Source organism: Chinchilla lanigera, unplaced genomic scaffold (genome assembly GCF_000276665.1).
Source record: "Chinchilla lanigera isolate Chin_1 unplaced genomic scaffold, ChiLan1.0 scaffold00007, whole genome shotgun sequence".
In the NCBI taxonomy this organism is placed as follows: domain Eukaryota; kingdom Metazoa; phylum Chordata; class Mammalia; order Rodentia; family Chinchillidae; genus Chinchilla; species Chinchilla lanigera.
The window spans coordinates 36,026,904-36,048,641 of NW_004955408.1; the positions used below are offsets into that span (position 1 = coordinate 36,026,904).

Consider the following 21,738-nt stretch of genomic DNA (forward strand, 5'->3'; position numbering starts at 1 on the left):
GCAGAAGACAACTGAAGGGGCTATCTCCTGATGTTTTTGAGGGAGAATTTCCCATCACAGCAGTTGGGGAGGGGGCAGCCAGGTTCAGGAAACAGGTTGTCTCCCCGCAGTTGGCCCCTGAAACAGAGTATGTAGGCTCCTGGAGCTGGACAGGACTGTCCTGCATGCTGAAAGGAAGCATCCTCCCTAGTCAGTGTAGAAGGTCTTCCTTTTTTCTGGTGTTCTCAAGTAGACAACAGGGAGGAAGGTGGATTAGCAGCCAGTGGTGGCTGTCTGGTTTGAAGCCTGGCAGTATGGTCCCTAGACTGGAGTTCCCAAAAAGAAGGGCTTGGGGAAGGGAAGAGAGATATGGTTACCTAGTCTGGTGGTCAGGATTTGAAAGTTGCTTCCAGGGGTTTTGAGGCCTCACCAAAGGATAGCCTTGGCCACAGTCTCACAGTCTTGCCACAGAAGGCAATTGCATTTGCACAACCAATTCTTTGGGAAGGCTGGGGGGTGGGATAAGAAAAAGGAGGCTCTCAGGATTGAGGAGTAAGCCCAAGACTAGTTGCCACTGTCCATTGCTTCCTAGGTTGTAAAAGAGCCCCATTCCCGGGCTTCAGCACCAGTTAAGCAGGAAAGATTGGACATGAACTCAACAGTCCAAGCAGGTTTATTGCTAAATCTGTGGAGTCCTCTCTGTGTGAGCAGAACAGAGACGGTGTCTTTTACAGGATAAGAAGCTTTTTAAATAGCATTTGTTGGGGATGTTTGGATTTTTTTCTTGGGGGCTTTGAGGGGTAGGTCAGAGAAATGATGGGCTTATGGCTTGCTGATGTGTCCTCTGTGACCGGCTGATATGTCCTCCAGGAACTGCTTGTGACCTAAGTAAAATGAAACCTGCGTTTCTCTAAGATGTGGGGTGGACTCATTTAAATTGGAGGTGTCCATGCCCAGGCTTAATCATACAATCTATGTGAAATTCAAGGATGAAGTAAAGAGGTAAATGTGTCATTTGCCATTATGATCCATCTTCTTCTAAAGTAAAATGTAAAATTACATAGTTTGAAATTAAGAGAAACTAAAAAGATGGTGAATCACAAATAGAATCCTACCAACATGTTTGAAAAGGAAGAACATGTACTATTCTTAATGTTTAATGAATTTGTAGAAGCCATTTATTTAGCATTAACCTTTGTCATGACTTGATTATTTTTCCTAAGCAAAAGAGTTTCAACTACTGATTTTAAGGAAGTTTCTTGAACAGTGTTTATTATTGGTCATCCTGTTTAAGAACTCTTAATGTTTTTATTTCATGGTGACAAATACTTATTTTGATATATTCAATGCTCAGCATTGTTAGGTTGACTTAAGACCTAGAGATGACCAACTAAAGCAGAAACATTCATTAGCACAATAAATATGGCAGCATGTAGGGTCTGAAGTAGAAATTTAAGTCTGCCCTGGAGAGGCAGGGTGACAGCTTTTAAGCCTAGGGTAGAGGGCAGAACTTGAGCTGGGGAATGAAACGAGGGATGGAATAAGGAAGTTAGCTGGCTTTAAACCTAGAGTAGAAGTTAGGTTACTGGGTGTCGTTCTAGTCAGGGTGACAGGTCCCTAGAACGAGGTGCGTGCAAGATGATAAGAAAAAGCAAAAGAGACAAGAAAAACAAGGGAGGCCAAAGTCTGGGATCCAGAGGCCTACAGCCTCTCAGACTGCGGCCCCGATTACCTATCTCAGTCACCTTTTATTGAGTGAGAACCAAGGGCGTGGCTAGTACAAATGTGCGGATACCAGATGTTTTAGTAATTAAAGCATTATCCTTCTCCAATTCTGCCTCTTATGCTGCTGGCAACAATTCCCAGGTGGGCCTCTGACACCCAGCACCACGCTTGCTCAATTCAGCTGGGGGTTATAAGTTGACCACCAGTTATCAATTCACTACAATCAAGGTCCTTACTTCCCATTAATTTTTACAGTGCATGGCAAGACTGAAAAAATAGGGATCTCCTGCAACTCAAATACACTCTTATCTACAGGTGAAAGGTTTCAGTTCATTTTTGCAACAATAAACAAATCATTGTGTGTTGTCAGTGCTTTCTAATCAAAGAAAGTCCTTCTCCACAGCTGGGGAAGGGGCGCACTGTAAACTAGCAAGTATTGATGCATTTTATTAAGTACATATTTTTAAAAAACAGCACGCCATGTCAACATTTTGACTGATATATTTTAACTTACCAACATGAAAGAAATACTCTGTTATGTATTTTAATGGTGATTATAAAAGAAATTCACTGCTTTTCTCTAGGCAAGATTCAGTAAAAGGAGAAAATCAAGTGTTTCATTAGTGGTCATGCAAAGCAGTAGCTAATCTGCACAAGTAAATTACTGTAGCTGTGTGCTCATGGACAGAGATTTGTTTAAACCACATTTTAATTAAATAGTTTTGGGGAAATGAGTAGAATTTAAGATGAGACCCTGGCTTCAATTTGTCATATTTTTAATAATTATATTTGAAACAAAGTTCACTAATAGGTGTTTAGAAGAGAATAAAAAAGTTTTCATTTACATAGTTCCAGTTTATTTATGGAATAAGCTTTATATGTTTGTCAAAAATATTCCAAAATAGGAAGAAGTTGTGAAACATCTTCTATTTGTGAAAATTGGAAATTATTAACAAATCAGTAGGATTGCTTTTGTATTGTCTTGCCAAGACATACAAAATTTAATTTCATTTTTCTTTTAGTATCATCTAGAAAAACCAATTCTTATGTTATAGACATTGGTAGTCTGTGGAAATTTGTTACTTTTATTTTAAAAATGTAACTGCATTCAAAACAGATCAAATATCACCTACAAAGGAAACTACTGTGATGAAGCAATGTATATTTCTCAGTACTACTTATTTGCCAATACGACTCATTTTGATGAAAAAGAAGTGGATTATAATGTCCAAAACTGTTTATTGAACAGAAAAGATGGATCCAGGTCAGAGATGTATCTATGGAAATAATAAATCTGAAAATCTTAGTGTAAAATTTCTGTTTCCTTTTAAACTTTTATTAATCTTGACAGGGTAACAATGCGTAGTTCTATATATAACAATGCATAGTTAATATAGTTTTCAACAGAGTAGAAATTCAATGGATTGTGTTATGGACACATTTCTTTCTGTGCCTGTTGAATTAAATGTAAAGAGTTCTATGCCCTCTAGTTTAAATATACACAGTTTAGTTGGAGGAGAAGATTTTATAGTGAAATACATGTTTTTATTTTATTTACGATTTTTCAATTTCAAATTCCTGTACTATAAGAAGATATTATAATGCCTGGATTTTTATCATTGTTGACTATAATTTTTTAGAGCCAAAGACTGAATTTAGGGCCAATTTTTTGGCTGAAATGTAATATTTCTACATCTTTATAGGGTACATTATCAAATGAATAGCTTGCAAATGTATTCTCCCATTCTGTAGGTTATCTCTTAAAGCTCTTGATTATTTCCTTTGCCATGCAGAAGCTTCTTATTTTGGTATAATCCTGTTTATTTGTTTTTACTTTTGTTGCCTATGCCTTTGGAGCCCTTTTGAAAAAACATTGCTTACGTCAGTGTCTTGAAGTATTTCACCATATATTCTTGTGGTAATTTCATAGTTTCAGATTTACGTTTAGATCTTTGATCCACTGAAAAAAAGGATGTCATCTGAATGCAAAATATGGTTAGTTCCTTTAATCTGAGACATTAACTGAGTTTTTAAAGCAAGCCCATGCTATGTAGATGAAATATAGTCATACAGGTTAATATGAACAAGTTTGTGTGCTAAAAATCTCTGATACTTTCTATATTCAGAATAGGTTGCATTTCATTTTGTTTCATTGAAAAAAGTACTGAACATGTATTTGATATTAATGCTATGGCTTAATCTCTGTATTTGGCCACTACTGAAATGAATTTCATGAACTCATTGTATTACAAATATGTTTTACTCTTTCCAAAACAGTAACATAATTTTGCGTTATTGCTGGTCTATATATTCAAGAAAAATTACATCTAAAATAGCTAGAAGTTGCAGTTTTAACACGCACTAATTTATGGTGAGTAAGACCAATTCTAACTCTTCCCTGCCTTAAGAATATTCTGCATACTGACTTTTTCATTCTACTCGTCAGGATTTTTCATGAAGTTCTGATAGTACTGCTGAAATTGACTTTGACTGTGTATGTAAAGGATCTCTCGGATACTGTACAAGCTTGGTTTTATTTTTACAAAATCTGACTTTTTCTCAACTACATGATATAGGTAAATAATTTTTCATAACTATTTATATAAGTCCCACCAACCTCTCAGTTTAATATATGCTAACCCATATCTGACTTGAAAGTAAAAAGTCACTTGTAAATACTTCAGAGTTAAATGGAAGATTTAACCTGTTTCTACACTGTATTCTACCCAGTGTAGAAATGTCTGTCTTAATTCCCTGTTCTATTAATCTGTTACCACTTATCAAAAAATTATAATTAGGGGCTGGGGATTTAGCTCAGCGGCAAAAAGCGCCTGCCTGGCAAGCGCAAGGTCGTGAGTTCGGTTCCCAGTACCGGAGAAAAAAAACAAACAATCAAAAAATTATAATTAATATAAATGCTTTCACCATTATGACATCTTTCCCCATCTAGAATGGATCTCTTATTAAACCCTTGGTGTTCCATCACAGTAATAATTCCATGAAGAATTTCAGTTTCACAGTTATTATTGAAAACTTCTTAATAGTTTATTTTTAAAGTATGTTTTATTAGTTTGGCTTAGGTTACAATGACTAGACAAATTAGTTTCTCTAATTATTAATTATTAAAGACAACAGACTTCTTAATAGTTTATTTTTAAAGTATGTTTTATTAGTTTGGCTTAGGTTACAATGACTAGACAAATTAGTTTCTCTAATTATTAATTATTAAAGAATTAATTATTAATTCTCTAATTATTAAAGACAACATATGACAAACAAAAGTAGAGCAGTCTGATTATGTTTCTGATCCAAATCTTTTGCATCTTACTTTATGTAAATAAGAACTACCACTGCCCCCATAAATTTTTTAAAACTTTTCAACATTTGCCATAGCTTTTGATCATACCCTGTATGTTAAAAAAATGAAATTATTGTCAGAGTCTATGAAACACATAATATTCTATATAAATCAAAGCACCAGAACATATGTAATGAGTTTAATTTTCAAGGTTATTTAAAAGAAATTGCAATTAGAAAGCTGAATAACTGAACGAAATAAATAGGTCATACTTCACGTAACCTTAGACCCCAAATCACTGTGGCCTATGCTGCTGATGGCCAGATTGACTTGCGGCATATGTTAATACATATGCATATAATCTGCACTTACGAGTAATGCTGTGTTCCCTATACTTACTGAATCCTGGCTTTTAGAGGGAAAATGAAGAAATTGAATTTTATTAGAGTAACACAAGACTGCCCTTTAGATATTGTTTAATTATCAGAAGTTCTAAAAGGAATGAAAATGTGTTGTGTACCACATCCCACAATCAGAATAATTATTGTGCTGAAAACATATACTAATAAAAATAAAAGTAAATTAATTCTAGAGTTTGGTTTTACAGAAACATAGTTAAAAACCATCTTATTTTCAATTGAGTTTATATTTTTTAAAGTGCTTGTTCCGTGACACAGGCCATTTCCAGTGTAGATTGTTAATGTAGTTGAGTTTACCCCTTAAAAGGTAGTCTTTAAAATACATTGTTAATTTACATGTATTGTATTAAAAACAGTGCAGCATTGTAGTAATGAGGATGATAGTAGCATCTATTAGCATTAATTTACTAAACATAATCTATAATTCTCTATAATTTCATATATAAAACAAATTAAAGGATATTAGTTATGTCATGTACCTCATTTCCCCTACAATTATCATCTTGAAAAGTTTATAGTGCTGAAAAATGCATAACATACAAATAATTTCTGGGCAACTAAGAATTTCTACTTCCATTAGGAAGTAGAAATATATAATATTTCTTAATATAAAAAAGATGAAATATTCTTAATATTTCTTAATATAAGAAAGTAAAGAAAAAATGCTAAAAGTGATTATGACCTGCTAAAACAAACAAAAAAAAAAAAGTTCAATTTCCCGAGTTTCACAGTCCTTCAAATATAAGTTTGGTTCCTTATTTGTTGTTAGTTGTTTACACTGATTAGTAAATATATACTCTATATTTCATGTATTATGCTAAATACTGTAGTATTTTCACTAAGTCTGTTGGCATAATTACTATTAGTGTTTGACAAACTAAAATTGAAAAAAGTACAATGACTTTGAGTTTGTATCGGGTCTGTCTAGTCTAGAATATTCGTGTCACCACTGTGTTAACCTGAAATCTAAACATATCAGAGACCCATTTAAGAGTATAACTTCCTGGAGCCCCACTACCTGATTAGAATTCAGGCTGTGCCACAGAATTACTGGCTGTGAGAATTTGGTTGTTACCGAATCTCTTTGTGCTTCAGATTCCTCATCTTTTATGTTCTGTTTGGAATTTTCCCCTTCATCATTTGAACTTATTAAACATTAAATTTTAGAAATGATCATCAAAAAATCTTAAAGTGTCTTATGGATAAAAACCTGGTAATCTGAACAACTACTTTGAAGATAACAGTATGCAGTATAACAACCAGTGTTTACTTCCTATCTTATTTTAAAGTTCTGTATCATTTTTAATGCTTTTTATTTTTATTCTCTTTAAAATAAAAACAAATTTAACAGATGCTTTTCTTCATTCAGCAAACTTATATTAAAGGTGCTGGAAGTGTAGCTCTGGTGGAGTATGTATTTACCATAGATGGGTCCCTGGATTCAGTCTCCAACACCACCACCCACTAAAAAGACAGAAAACATATATTGAAAACTTACTATGTCCATATTCTACATTAAGTATTGACAGTTTAAAATATATATGCATATGTTGTGTGACCTTTGACCTCAAAGAATGTACAGTTTTTGTGGAAGCCTCCATTGTCAAACATCAGGGTGTCTACTAACAGAAGAACAGTAGAACAACAAAGCCAGTGACGGGTAGCACGGAGGGAGTAGGAAATCAGACAGTTTCACAGAGGAGGTAACATTTCAGGAGAGTAAGAAATTACCAGGAAGAAGAAAAAAATTACCTTTAACTATTTTTAAATAAATAAAAAATAAAAACAGAAATAATTTAATTCTCAGAGGATAATCCAAATACAAATATGTTAACAATACTGTTTATTACATATCATGTTTAGGCACATGTTTGTATCATAGGATTTTTTTTAATTCTTAGTTTTAACATCTAGGTTTAAAAAATCAGTTGCTTAAATTGGGACATATATTTTGCTTAGTATAAGTTACACTGAGAAATACTAAAATGTCAATAAATGTTGGTGAATAAACCTTGAAAACAAATGAAACTGGTTAAAAAAGACTCTATAGTGTTGGATTACATGAAAAACGATACTGTTTTCAGAATAGACAAATCTAAAAGGACAAAGGGTTGCCTAGAAGGTAGGTCGGAGGGCGTGAGTAGGTGGTTTGGCAGATAGTAGCTAAAGGGAAAGAGGTTTCTTTTTGAGATGATGAAAATATTCCAAAGTTAATTGCAATAGTTGCACAACTTTTGACTATATTAAAACAACTAATTATAAGTTTAAATGATTCACTTGTACAATATATGAATGTTTCCATAAAGCTATTACAAAAGCAAGTAAGCTAAATTTTCCAATACTGTTTTCACTAAGTTAAAATAAAACTCATACTCTGTTTATTCAAGAGTTACTTGAGTTATGGAACAGACTCAAGTATCGATTGTATCTATCTGTGTTGAATGGACAGTATTATGCCGTGTGTACTGTATTTCAAACATAAAAACCTTATTTATGAGCTCCAGATATGCTAAGTATTATAGAATAATACCAACTTGTTAAAACCATGTAAAGATTATAGGAGTATACCAACTTGTTAAAACCGTATAAGGATTATAGAAGTATACTAACTTGTTAAAACCATATATTAGTTATTCTCCTGCTACTGAGACAAAATACCCATTTGAAATATAAATGAGAAGTTTGTTTGACTCATAGTTCTAGTGGGTTTAGTCCATGATTGGCTGCCCTAAGGCAGACACAATATGGTAGAAGGGCATGATGGAGTAAAGCTGCTCAACCCATGGCAAGCTGGAAGTGGAGAAAGGAAGAGCCAGGCACAAGAATACATCTTGTGGGTCACTCATCCAGTGACATACCTCCAAATAGGTCCCATCTCCCAACAGCACGTTAGCCATAAACTCACCAGCGAATTAATACACTGATATATATGATGCCCCCATGATCTGTCACCTTCTAAAAGCCCAACCTTGGAATACAGGACACTTTTGAGGGACATTTTAGATCAAATCCATAACAAACCAGGTAGTTTATAGTATACGCATCATTAGTTCACTTGATTCCAAGAGGATTTTGCAAATCATAATCAGGGACTAGGTTAGCAGGATTCCATTGCAGATGGGAAAATGAGCTTGTTCGTCATACATCTGGAATAACACCATCGTAGGTTAAATTATCCTTAACGTGTATGCTTTAAATTAACCCTATCTGTTGAACTAGGGATTGTACCTGCCTTTTTTACCAATTTGGGTTTATAGGTGTTGGGGGTAAAATGGATATTTCCTATTATGCTACAGGTAACAATGGATTTTCAGCTATGCATTATATAATAAATTCAGTACACCTTGTAACATAAAGCAAATGCTAAACTTCCTTTTTGTTTTGCTGAAAGAGAGCTTCCAATTAGCTGATAAGAGGGGCAAATTGTAACTAAACCGTGAAATGAACACTGGCTTAGGTACATATTATCAGTCCTCTTTTCTTAATGACTGACCTGACAGCACACACTAGAAAATATTAAACCACTGTTTTTAATTACCTTTTTCTTACACTGGGAAGTACATTAGGTTATTTAATTTTGGATGTGAAATATAAAGTAGCTCTTGAAAGTACAGATGCAGCATATGGACTTCTGTCTGTAAATCCAATAAAGTGATTGTACAAAGATATGAGAAACCCAAATTTGAATATAAAGCTCATCATCTTGAAACTATAGGACTTCAATTTAGCATTTATAATATACCCATTATTCCTTAGTTAGGATACCAATGCATTTCAAGATGTTAAGTAATGCAACTATTTCAGATGATAATGATTCAGTAATCAGATATTTATAATACATTATAATTCCAGAAAAATATAGTATCACATTATTTAGTACAGAAAATGACCCATTTTAAAGTGCCACCACCCTTAGCATCATTTCTCACTGTTTAAAAACCTTTGTGAAATCACATTCAAAACCTCTTATCTTGTTGATTATATTCAGCAACCATAGCCAAACATTTCAGTACCAAACCTGAAAATCATTATGGCATATTAGCACACACATATAAATTACAGTTAATGAATTCTATAGGAAGTGCATTTGGATGGGCTTTAAGTTTGTGATCTGATCATGCACAGCACATTATATTTTTAAAAGAAAGAAAATACGGTGATGATATGATTGCCAAACATTATTTTGTCTTATGTAAGAGCACAGCATTATTTTGCCCAGAAGGAAAAGGACACATAAAGATACCAGATCAAATGTCCCAACAACCAAAATAAATATATCTAATTAAACATTTAATGAAAATATTTTCACACACACACACACACACACACACACACACACACACACACTGCTACAATTTTCATATTGATTAAAGATTTCTGGCCAAAAATGATTTGTTGATATGTTGGCAGCCAAAATTATTATTTTTTCAGCCAAGTATATACTATATAAAGCCCCAAATCTTCCGTTTTAACCAGCTTGAGGTGATAGTCTTTATGTATGAGAAGTCATTTTTCAAGTTTACTGGAGAATCAGTACTTAGAGTTTAATTACTATTTAGCCCATATATTTTGTAGGTAAACCACAGTAATGAGATCTACATGACCATTGTGTTAAATTTGTGTTAAATACTGACTGCAGTGTATGTGATTGGGAAGCATTGTCATCATTTATACTTATTCTGATATTCTGCATGTACAATATTTTTCCCTTCAGAGGAAAATGATATAACATCAACTGAACTGAGAATTAAAAGATTTGGCTAAATGCAGTATCTGGTATATATGTATATTTGTGTACATGCTAGAGCACGCATGCATAAAATTGGAAAAGACCCAGGAGGCAGCATGTTGAACCTACAGAACTAGTACTCTAGCATTGCCAGCACGTGCAGTGCATTAAGAGGATTCTGGAAAATGGGTTTATATGAAGAGTCATGGGCCACACTTTGAAAGTTTTGACTGCCATGTTATAAGCTTTGAATTTACTTTTGCTGTTTATATTCTGCTTGTGTTCTTAAGTAGATAAGCATTTTGCCAAACTGTAATGTTCAAAGATTAAAAAAAGAAGTTATAATTTGGTGGATGTGAGAGACTGTGGCCCTGTCTTTTCTATCAAAGGATATAAACAGGCACGCCTCCATCTTAAACTCTAGTTCACCCTAGGCTGTGTTCCCCCGCCTTGTACACCGGGGTTGCAATTGCTACCATTTAAACAATCATCTGCCTCACTTAGATTTGGGGAGCACACCCACAGACTTTCAGTTCCTGGAACCCCAGCCCTGCCCAGCAACCCTTCAGCTGCTCCCCTCACCACTAGTCAGTCAGGGTGGATTGTAAACCTTTAAGCCAGCCAGTGGGGAGAAAGTCAGTTCCTGTTCATGCCCTTAGGATATAAAAGGAGCCTGCTCTGCCTCTCTGCATCTGCTGCCTCATTGCTGGGCTGTGCTCTCCTCCTTCTGCAGAAGAAAACTTGCCTTGTCGAGATTTCTGGGTGTCTGAGTACTTTATTTCCACACCAACAAATTGAGTGCAGAAACTCTTCCTTACTGATATTTTATGGTTCAAACTACCTCACTTCCCTAGTTCAATATGCCTTGATAGGTGTACTTTTTAATATCTTTGAGTTATAGAATTAAAACCAGTCTTAGGAAATGATAAAGTCAGGCTGCCTTACAGAAAAGTGGCGATTTGTTCCTGTCTTTCCGCCTAGGATGCTTTGGCCTGTACCTTTTTAACTGACACCTTTTGAATCAGAGTTGGCTGTAATAAATATTACCCTTTTGGTTGTTAGGATTGATTTCATGGGTCTGACTGATGGTTACAGGACCCCTTCCTTACAGTCCACGGAATTCTTTCCATATTTAGGATTTGCAAAGGACAAAGGACCTTACTTTGGTTAAAAGTGTATTCCTTCCCCTGGCTTATTCATCTTTGTATCATGAGCATTGTGCACAGAACCTGGTATTATTTAAATGTTTACTGAATGATTAAATACTGTGGGTGATAGAAATGGCTAACACTTCTGTATTTGGGTAGAGTTTGATAGTTTATTCAGTCTGGGTAAAAGTTGAAATTATGCTTCATAATATTTTTAACAATAATACTTAACAGATACATATTAGGGTGTATTTACAGTTATCTACAAGTGTGTGTACTTATGGAGAATATGGTCTATAGATAGTTATTTAATAAACAGTGCCAAATTATTTTCACTTAATAAACCCATTCAATAGGACTTGAAATATTTTAGTTTTATCTCTGCCTATCACTTCTGCAGCTGAAAAAAAAAAAAAAAAAAAACTTCCTGGGCAAGAGATTAGTAATATTTCTTTTTACTGGAATATTCTACCTCCTGATTTTCTAAGTGAAAGGATAATTGTATCATTTCTAATTATGAGCTCCAATTTCAGTGTAAAAGCCAAGCAATGCAAATTTGGTTTCTTATCTAGTTTATATCTGTATTATTTAGAGGATATTTCTGCATGGATAATTTGTGACAAGGTTAGTGCATTTCTCTTCTTGAAAAATGTATTTGTGCTCCTAATTCCTGACTAATGGAGAAGCAAAAGATATTTTTAGTGTCAGCTTTCATCAAGTCAGACCTTTCTGTAGACCTTACTAAATTCTATTTCCATGGGAATTTTGCTAATGGGTATGTGCAACATTACCCAGGTGCTTGTAGATAAGATTACAAATTAAAAATAAAAAGAAGTGGATGAACAAGTACATCATTCTTAAGACACTGGCAGAATATTAGTCTGAGACTTTCATTTTCACTTTGCATTGTTTTCAGATCAAGTACAGAAAGTCTGAATTTGGTATTCATGCATGAGATTAGCTTAGACAGTATAAGTAATGAATTTCCTAAGTGGATTCTTTGTTGTAATCTCATATACATAAGGCATAAGAGAGAGCCTATCTTCCAGTGTGTATGTTGAGTTAACAATATTAGTGATGTTAATGGGTTTTACAGGAAAATGGAATATTGATGGCATATTTAAAAATAAGCCACCCACTTTTATTGTTTGTATACTAACTTACTGATATATTTTATAATGTAATAAGTACCCAGGATACATCTTAAAACGTAGAAAACTGCTAAATATTTATTGAATACCTACCTGTCAGTTACAGTTGTTTAGGGCTTAGCATTAGCCTTCTTCTCATACTCTATTTTTATGGTTTTAAGTATCATCAGTGTGGGCTGGGGATTTAGCTCAGTGGCACAGCACCTGCCTGGTAAGTGTAAGGTCCTGAGTTTGATTCCCAATACCAAAAAGAAAAAAAAAAAAGTATTATCAGTGTATCATTGGCTCCCAAATGTGTATCTCTTACCTAAATCTCTTTTTAGTTTTCCAGATGTATTTCTTGTATTTTCAGGGAAATTGCATATGCCTATCAAGCTAATCATGCCTGAAACTGTACTTTTGATTCTCTCCTTTAGATCTGCTGATAATCTTGTGAATGCTCCTCTGTATGTGATGCATCACTTTTGTTATTTTTAGGGGTCTGTAACTGACTTTAGACAGTTTGATTACATCTGATGTGGTTCCCATTAGATTTTCCTAGTTGAAATTCATGGGCTCTTTAAATTTGTATTTTCATTTGTGGCCGCAAGTTTGGGACGTCTTCAGCCCTTACTACTTCAAGTAACCAATATGCCCTTTTATCTTGCTTTAGTTCCTTTCTTTTGTCTTTTCCTACTGGGGTACTCATAATGCACAATTGATCTACTTGATATTGTCCTCTAAGTCCCTTATGCCTTCTTTGTTTTTCATCTTTTTTTGTTCCTATAACTTGATGATTTCAAATGACTTGTTATTGAAAATTCATTGATTCTTTATTCTGCCTTGTTAAATCTGTTGTTTAATCCCTATAATGAATCTTTCAGTTCAGTTATTCTATTTTTCAGGTCCAGAATGGTTTTCTGAGTAGTTTCTTTCTATTTGTTTTTATTTGCCTTTTGTTCATACATGATCTTCTTGAGTTTAATAATATATATATTGATAGATATACACACACATACATATTTTCTCTTTAAACTCATTAAGCATCTTTATGATGATTATTTTAAATTCTTTGTCAGGTTGGTCATAATTTTGTGTTTTGTTAGTATCCATTTCAGGGGTGTCATTTTGTTCCTTTGATTGGGCCATGTTTTCTTTATCCCTTGTCATTTTTCCTGTGAATTGGGGGTTTTTATAAATAGTTACCTTTCCAGTCTTTACATACTGGCTTTATACAGGGAAAGACCCTTACCCGTCAACCCAGTTGGGGAGCCTAGGACCTCTCAAACTTTTCATGGTACCTTACTTTCCCTGGAATTAGCCCCAAAACTGTAGCTCTGATACTCTGCTCCCCATTTTTAGTGCCTTTTAGAATCTGGTGCTGGTCCTGTGAGTGCTTCTGGTCATTCAGGAGAGTGACCACAATGTGTTGGGCAGCCCCACATGAAACCAGAGCATTGAACACATACTAAGAAAGAGCCCTGGTATGGAGCCTTTCCTCCTCGTTGCTTCAGTGTGCCATGTAGAGGCAGGAGCACACACATGCATTGAATGCTACAAGATGCCTCCCCTTTTATTTGGAATCTCTTCTTGGTTTTACAATTACCTGAGTGCCTAGGACCTCACAATTGGTATCTGTTATGGTTTGTGTCTGGGTGTCCCCCCAAAGCCTCATGTGGTCATGGGGCAGGCTTTTAGAGTTTGATTGATTATGGGTGTGAGAGCTGCACCCACCCTGGGGTGGATAGTTTGCGTATGTAAGGGAGAGCAAGAGGCTGCTTGCGGCCATTCCTGGCTTCTTGTGCTTGTTGCTTTTGCTGTGTTCTGCCGCAATGAGCTGTAGCCCTCTGCCATGTGCCAGTCTGCCTTGTAACCTGCCAAGTATGGACTAAAACCTCCACAAACTGTAAGCGAAATAAACCTTTCTTTCCTTAATTTTGGGCGTCAGGTATTTTGTCCCAGCAACAAGAGAAAAGTAACCAAGACAGTATCCAGCATTCTCACAGATCTATTCTGTTCCATATATTATTAACTTGGCGTCTTTGTGGATAGGAGAGCTTGCAGCTTCCTAGGCTACCATCTTGCTGGTGCCACTATATCTATTATAAGAAATATGTTTTCATAGTTATATTGCCTTTCTTTTCTCAGTGTAATATGTTAGAAAATACCACTTTGAGATAAAGTAAAGCAAAATGTAGGAAACAGCCTGGCTGACTGTAACTTCTAGCAAATGAATTGTTCAAGTAATGATTCAGTTTTCATTCCCTCCTAATTTTTGGCATGGATGAGTATAATGAACTTGCCCTGTCTTCCCTACAAATTAGAGGTAAACCTGGGTCTGTTATCTCCCTTGGCTGATGGGAAGACTTAGGTAGATCATGCTGACTAAAATTTTCTAAGTTTAATGATAATGTGCCAATGATGTATTCTTCTAATATATCAATTAATTTTTTAATACAGCTTGCAGCCTTCCTAATTTTATATCATTCTTAAAGGATGAGGCTTTATAGTTGAACACTTCTTTCTTTTTAAAGCTTCCATAGTTGGATGGATGGATGAGAGAAAGCAGCTGTGACCTTTGATGCTGTGTGCTTAGGCTTCATGAGGGTGACAGTACTTTTTCTGAACATAGCCTCCTGACTTTCCTGGTGTTAGCTGGAGAGAACTTGGTTTGTCAACAGAAGTGGAAATCATTAAAACACAGAAAACAAAAACATAAGACTGTAGAAATGAGAGCTAGAATTGATACTATGTTGGAAATGACCACAAACAATGAAATACATGAAGTAACCCCTGTTAGCAGCAATTGTCTGCTTCCTTACAGTGCCAATTTTATGTCATGTGAGCACAACAGTAGGATTGGGGCAGGTGAAACATTTCTGTCATTCTCTCTTCATTAACTTTCACTTCTCCAGAGAGACCTTGAAGAAAATAAATACATTTTGTCAGTTTTTAGCAACTGATTCGAATTGTTTCCTCAGATTACAGATCAACTGAAGCAGGGTAGGTTCTGTTAGGCTGGGTTTAGTGTAATATCACTTACCTACGTCATCATACATACATACTCAGTACTGTTACTTACCACCTGGTGCACTCATGAAGGTTTCTCTAATGCATATGACTTGAAACAGAGTGTTTTAAGTCCTGGCTTTCAAAATGTGTTAATTGTTAACTTTTGCTGAGACTGTATAATCTCAGCATTTAAAGGTCGAACTGGGAGATTAGTGCTTAGAGACCGTAGCTGTGCTGAACTGAAGCATTAATGGCTGGATGCATTCATTCAGATATGCTGCCTCCAGTGTCTTTATGTAGTGGTGTTCACTAGACTTCAGATGGACTGCTGAGAAAGATGATCATATACTATCTGTGTTGAACAAATAATAAAATTGTTCTCTTGCTGCCATTTATTTTATTAACATTTGTGAATCAACTTAAAGAACAGATGTCCCTGTAGAGTTGAAACCTTTTACTAAAGTGGAATGTTACTAAGTGCATTTGTGAATTATAGGAATTGTGGGGTTGAGTAGCCTGGGCAAAAAAATTTTAAACCACTCAGAGAATAATAATATAGCATATGTTGATGCTAGTAGATAGAAAAGAGGCAGTGTAAATTGTATTTCACTAAATTCTTTTTTCCTTATTTTTCTTATTTGTAGAATCTGGAGAAAGTTCTTGTGGAATTCAGTCATAAGGAATTGTTTGATTTCTATAACAAGGTCTGTATATTTAAAATAATTTTCTTATATGTAGGGATTGGCCTAATGTTGCCTTCATTTTCTAAATTTTTATTTCTAAATATGAACCCTGTTTTGGAACTAAGTTCTTTAAACCTCTTTTATAAATACCGTATATGTCACTGTTTGAAGCATAGCCAAGATAGAAAGAATCTGCACAACTAAATCAGGAAGCAAATGGAAATTGTTTTAATTAAAGTGATACTATTGTTGCTTTAATGTAAAGCATTCAGTGGTACATCGGGTAATATCTAGCTACCGTGATACTTTAAATGTAGATCATGTGAAACAATTTAATTTCTGGGCCCAAAGGTAAAAGGATACATGGAAATGAAGATGTCAGGTCTTTAAAAATTTATCTTTGTGTATTTTTCTTGTTTCTTTCCAAATCCTGATTTTGTAATTCAGAAAAATACACTCTGCTTCCCCCATACAACTGTAAAATCTTACTGTGTAGTAATAATTTAAAATGAAACAGCTAGATATACTTCAAGTAGTATTTAGAAGTTCTGCTTTACAAATTTGGAAAATAAAATGGCAAGCATAAGTTCCAACATCTTCACATAAAAACTTATTCAAAGTGCCATTTGATTGTCGTGTGAGTAGATTTAATATGCATAGTTATGAGTGCTATTCTTTCCCTTTTATTTGCATGTTTCTAAACAGCAGTTCATAGGAACTTTTTTTCCCATCACCAACTTTCTGTTTTGTTTTGTTTTCTTTGTACATAGCTAGAGACTATACAAGCACAGCTGGATTCCCTTACATGATGTTTTTGAAGACCGGTTTCTCCATCACACTCCTGCTACCCCATTGTTTTGCATTGAAGAGAGATTGCCTAGCTGTGTTTTCTGGAAGATTCAGTGACTTTCTTTCTATAAATTATATGGCTCATCACTTCTTAGACAAATAATAACCAAGAGAAATCAATGTTAAGAGCACTGAGGTTCTAATACACAGCACTTTGCTAGTTCTGTGAGCCAGTAGCAATTGTTAGGAGCACTTTTGCTTTAAAGAAATCAGAAGTGGATAGTATATTGTTTTACTGTCATCTGTATTGCCTCATCTGTTCATTGTTTACAGGCTTGATAACTCCTGTGTGTATCAAGGAGGGCCCACATACAGAAGGTGTAATATGTACCCTAGCAGAACACAGAACTTCAGTAATTACATTAATAAAATAAAGAAAATAGCCACATGCAGTCAAATGTATTACAGCATTTTTTCCTATCAGTCTATTTTGCTTGAGAAATAATATAGAAAAGAAATTTAAAGTAGAACCAGTAGTATTACATCAGTTAATTCTAATGTCAGCTTTTCTCTCTACATAAATTTCTCTAAGTTTAATGATTTAAAAACAGTGCAGGTTTTTATATGCTTTTCTTTGTAATGAAAATTAATGATTTGCTTCATAGTGTGAGACACAGATGCAGGTCATGAATAAAAACAATTGTAATGAGTAGTAAATGGGCATCTTTAAAATTTCAAATCAGATACCTTCTATATTCTCATCCCTGAATATGTTAATTAATTTCTGTCAATAAAATTTTTATATTTTTGAATTATTTGAACTGATGTATATTTTTATTTTGTGTATTTTATATTTTATAATATGAATATATGTATATGTAGTATGGTTCCTGTTCACTGAAATATTTATCTTATATTGTTTACTGGCAGGGAAGAGTTGAAACAACTTTTTTCACATGAAGGAATTTGATTTCAGAAGTTCCTTAGGGGGTCCTCATCAGCTCACTGTCCAAGTTACCCACTCTGCAAGGTGAATTAGTATTTGTGTCCCTCAGTGTGTGGTTAGTCCTTTTTTGCCACTGTGGCAAGGAATACCTTATTTAACCTCCATCTTCTTCATCTTCTTCCTTCTCACTGAGGTGATTGCCCTTCTCATCTATTTATATTATGGCTATACAGTCTCAAAATTATAAAGCTGTGAGAAAAAGAATAATCATGGTTGATGTTATAATTATGTCATCATGCCATTCAATATATTTTGCTTTTTTTATATTGGAGTATGTGTTTTAATGTAGTCGTATAAAGAAAAAACTTGGAACCTCAGTAAAAATAGACAATGTAAATTATTGGCCTTCTCCAACCTTGGCAGTATTTTTTGGCCTCTTAGTATTCCAGTATTTGATAAATAAAATAAACTTCAACATCAAAAAAAAAAAGAAATGTCTTATAGTTAAACAAAGCTATTATAATTGAAGCATATTTCTCGTGTGAGGTAATTGGGTAATATAAATGTTACAAGTGTTGTACAAATAAATGTTCAGTATATGGCATGCATGATCATACTTCTTTACAAATGGATTTTTATATTTATATATACATATATATATATTTGTATATACATGGTTGTTACTTAAAAGACTGAAAGTGTGGGATATTTCAGAAAGCAAATATTATAGTTGTCTGTATTGACTGACGTTAGAGGTTTTTTTAGACTCCAATTTCCATTGTTAGAATATATGTAAAGCAGACCTGGGATGTACCTCAGCAGTGCAACGCCTCCCTGGCAAGTGCAAGGACCTGAGTACGATTCCTGGTACCAAAAAAAAAAAAAAGAGAAAAGAATATGTATAAAGCATGTTTGTAATGTAATAAGATTTTATGTGATTGGTAAGATTGCTTTTTGTTGTTTTGTTATTCTTTCTGTGTTTTAGACAGGTTCACACTGTATTGACCTGGCTGGTATCAAAATTAAATATGATAACTAGAGGTTTTCTAAAAGTAGCTTATTTTATGTTCCTTTAAAAGGCCTGGTTTATACTCTCTAAGAATATACCTATACAAAAACATGGTACAGTATCTTTTTTAGTCTAGTTCAACATGTTCTGCATCAAAGTCACTTAAAAAAGGACCAAAAGGTCTAATTCAACTAGGAACATAATTATTACTGAATTACATTTAATCGAAGATAGCTATATTTCTTAAGGCATTATCATTGTGAAGATACACAAAGGAAGTGTGATGTTTCCAAAGAGTATTAAATACATGCTAATTTTTTATTTTAAAGAAGAAGTCCAGGGGATTAGTGGAGACTAGAACTTATTATCTCAGCAAATTAATATTTAATCATGTGCCACATTACAATGTTTGGGTCAATGGTGGACCACATATCCTTACTCTATATTGTATAGCCTAGTTGAGTATTAGGCAACACCATCGACTTCTGTGTAAGTATACACAGTATAATGTTAGTACAGTGATAAAAATGCCAGATACATTTCTCAGAACATTTCCCTGTCATCGAGCCATACATGATATGTGTCTCTATGAGTACTTGACATAAAGATTGAATAGAAATAAAATTACTTATTCATCCACAAATGGGCATCTGAGATGAATACACACTTCTCAGATGAAGAAATACAAACAGCAAATAAATATATGAAAAAATGTTCAACATCACTGGTCATTCAAGAGATGCAAATTAAAACAACACATTCCATCTCACACCAGAAAGAATGGCCATTATTAAGAAATCAACCAATAACAAATGCTGGTGGGGCTGTGGGGAAAAAGGAACCCTTCTGCACTGTTGGTAGGAGTATAGACCACTGTGGAAATCAGTGGAGATTCCTCAAAAATCTAGTAGTACAGGTTCCATTTGACCCATTCTTTCCCCTACTGGGTATCTTCCCAAAAGAATTAAAAGCATCATATCACAGCAGTATATGCACACCTATGTTTTTAGTGGCACAGTTTGTAATAACCAAGTCTTGGAAATGACACAAATATCTTATCAAATGGTGAGTGGATAAAGAAGATGTGTTATTTTTATACAATGGAGTACTCCTCTACCATAAGGAAGGATACAAGATATTTCTAGGAAAATGGATGCACCTTGAGTCCATACTCTTTAAGTGAAATAAATCAGACACATGTATGTAAACACCACATTGTTTCTCTGGTGGAGAAACCGAAAGTGTAAATGAGGACTAAAATGTATAATAGGTATTGTGAAATAGGAAGAAAATGTTCAGATGGGGAGCGGGGAAAGGAAAGAAGGGAAAAGTTAAAAGAAAAAAGGAAAACATGGAAACAAAGCTTTTGTAAATGGGGAAGGGAGGAGGGGTTTAAGGGAGGGTTGGGAAAGGGAAAAAATAAGTTATATCATGTATAGGTACAAATTCTATATAATGTGTGATTGTTATGTATATCTAAAATGTACCAATAAAATCATTGAAAAAGATTTTTCAAAAGAGGAAACAATGTTCTGTTTTTACAACTATGGTAAAGATTTGCAGTTTTCTGATTATAAAATCTCTTACGATTATGTTTAATGAGAAATACCAAAAACTGTTTAATAAAGACTAAACTTATGGTGTCTCATCATCCAAAAATGGCTTTATTAGAGGCATTTGAATAGGTTGTTTTTGCACTTTTCCTATCCACATATCTTACTAATTTTTTTCCTTTTCTAACAAACTGAGCTTATGCTATAAATACTTTATATTTTATTTATATAACATTCTAACATGATCATTTTCATATCCTTAAATATTGTGTAAAACAATTCTAATGTATATTAAAGAATTCATCATTTGAATAAACTAATTATTCCCCTACTAGTAAACTCTTAGATTATTTCCAATTTTAAATATAATACAGAACTTACCTAATAAATGTCATCGTACACAGCCCTAGACCCAACTCACACTGTTTTACTAATATAGATTCCTAGAAGTGGGGTCACTGTGTCAAAACTATATTCATTTTCTGTTGTCATCAGTGCTAGTATTATAAAAATAATTTTGCATTACAAATTATTTTTCCATTTCTCACTCTTTAGAGGTACTTATCTAATTGCAACCAACATTTTGGTTTAAATCTTTTTAGATATCTGAAAATACAAATATAAATATTTATAGAAATTGTTTTTACATATAAATTGTATATATATTGCCAAATTATTTCCCCATAGGTTCTGTCAACTTATTTTCTACCAATAATGAATGAGAGTTCATATACCTCAAGCCTCCTTCATCAGCTGCTTCTGCCTACGATACATTTTACCCTCCACTTTTTTTTTTTTTTTTTTTTTTTTTTTTTTTTTGGTTTTTCTCCGGTACCGGGAACCGAACTCATGACCTTGCACTTGCCAGGCAGGTGCTTTTGCCGCTGAGCTAAATCCCCAGCCCCTCCTCCACGTTATTTTAATCTGGGATTTTGCTTTGTGCAAAATGTAGGACTAAAAGTGGATTGGAGATGGAAACATTGCTTTTGAGTTGACATATGTCATTTTGATAACTGAAGAAATCTTTCCAAAACTCAGCAGATGTGAGAGGCAATAGGACAGTACTTAAGTATGAAGGCTTTGAACTCAGATATTTATTTCCTCAATAAATATTGAGCACCACAGTGCTGGCATAATGTACAGTGTGATGAACACAATAAAAATAGTCCATGGCCTCTTGAGATGTACTGTGTTGGTCAGTAAAAATAAGCAAATAAGTATCCAATAAGTTGACAAGTTGGAGACAAATTATAAGTGGATTTTATTAAGAGAAAAGATGGCATCAAAATTAGAGGCATCCAGGAAGTATTCTCTAGAG

The 21,738-nt window shown here is 34.2% G+C and overlaps 1 protein-coding gene across 2 annotated transcripts in view; it reads left to right on the forward strand.

Annotated features, from left to right (window-relative positions):
* The window catches only part of Commd10 (COMM domain containing 10), a 157,091-nt gene extending 138,909 nt beyond the window's left edge, over window positions 1–18,182 (forward strand). For both annotated transcript variants that reach the window (XM_005376533.2, XM_005376534.2), the window contains 2 exons: window positions 16,085–16,144; window positions 16,894–18,182. In XM_005376533.2, the coding sequence (XP_005376590.1) occupies window positions 16,085–16,119 (35 nt within the window). In that variant the 3' untranslated portion in view covers window positions 16,120–16,144; window positions 16,894–18,182. The remainder of the gene's footprint in view (window positions 1–16,084; window positions 16,145–16,893) is intronic.
* The last annotated feature ends 3,556 nt before the right edge of the window (window positions 18,183–21,738 follow it).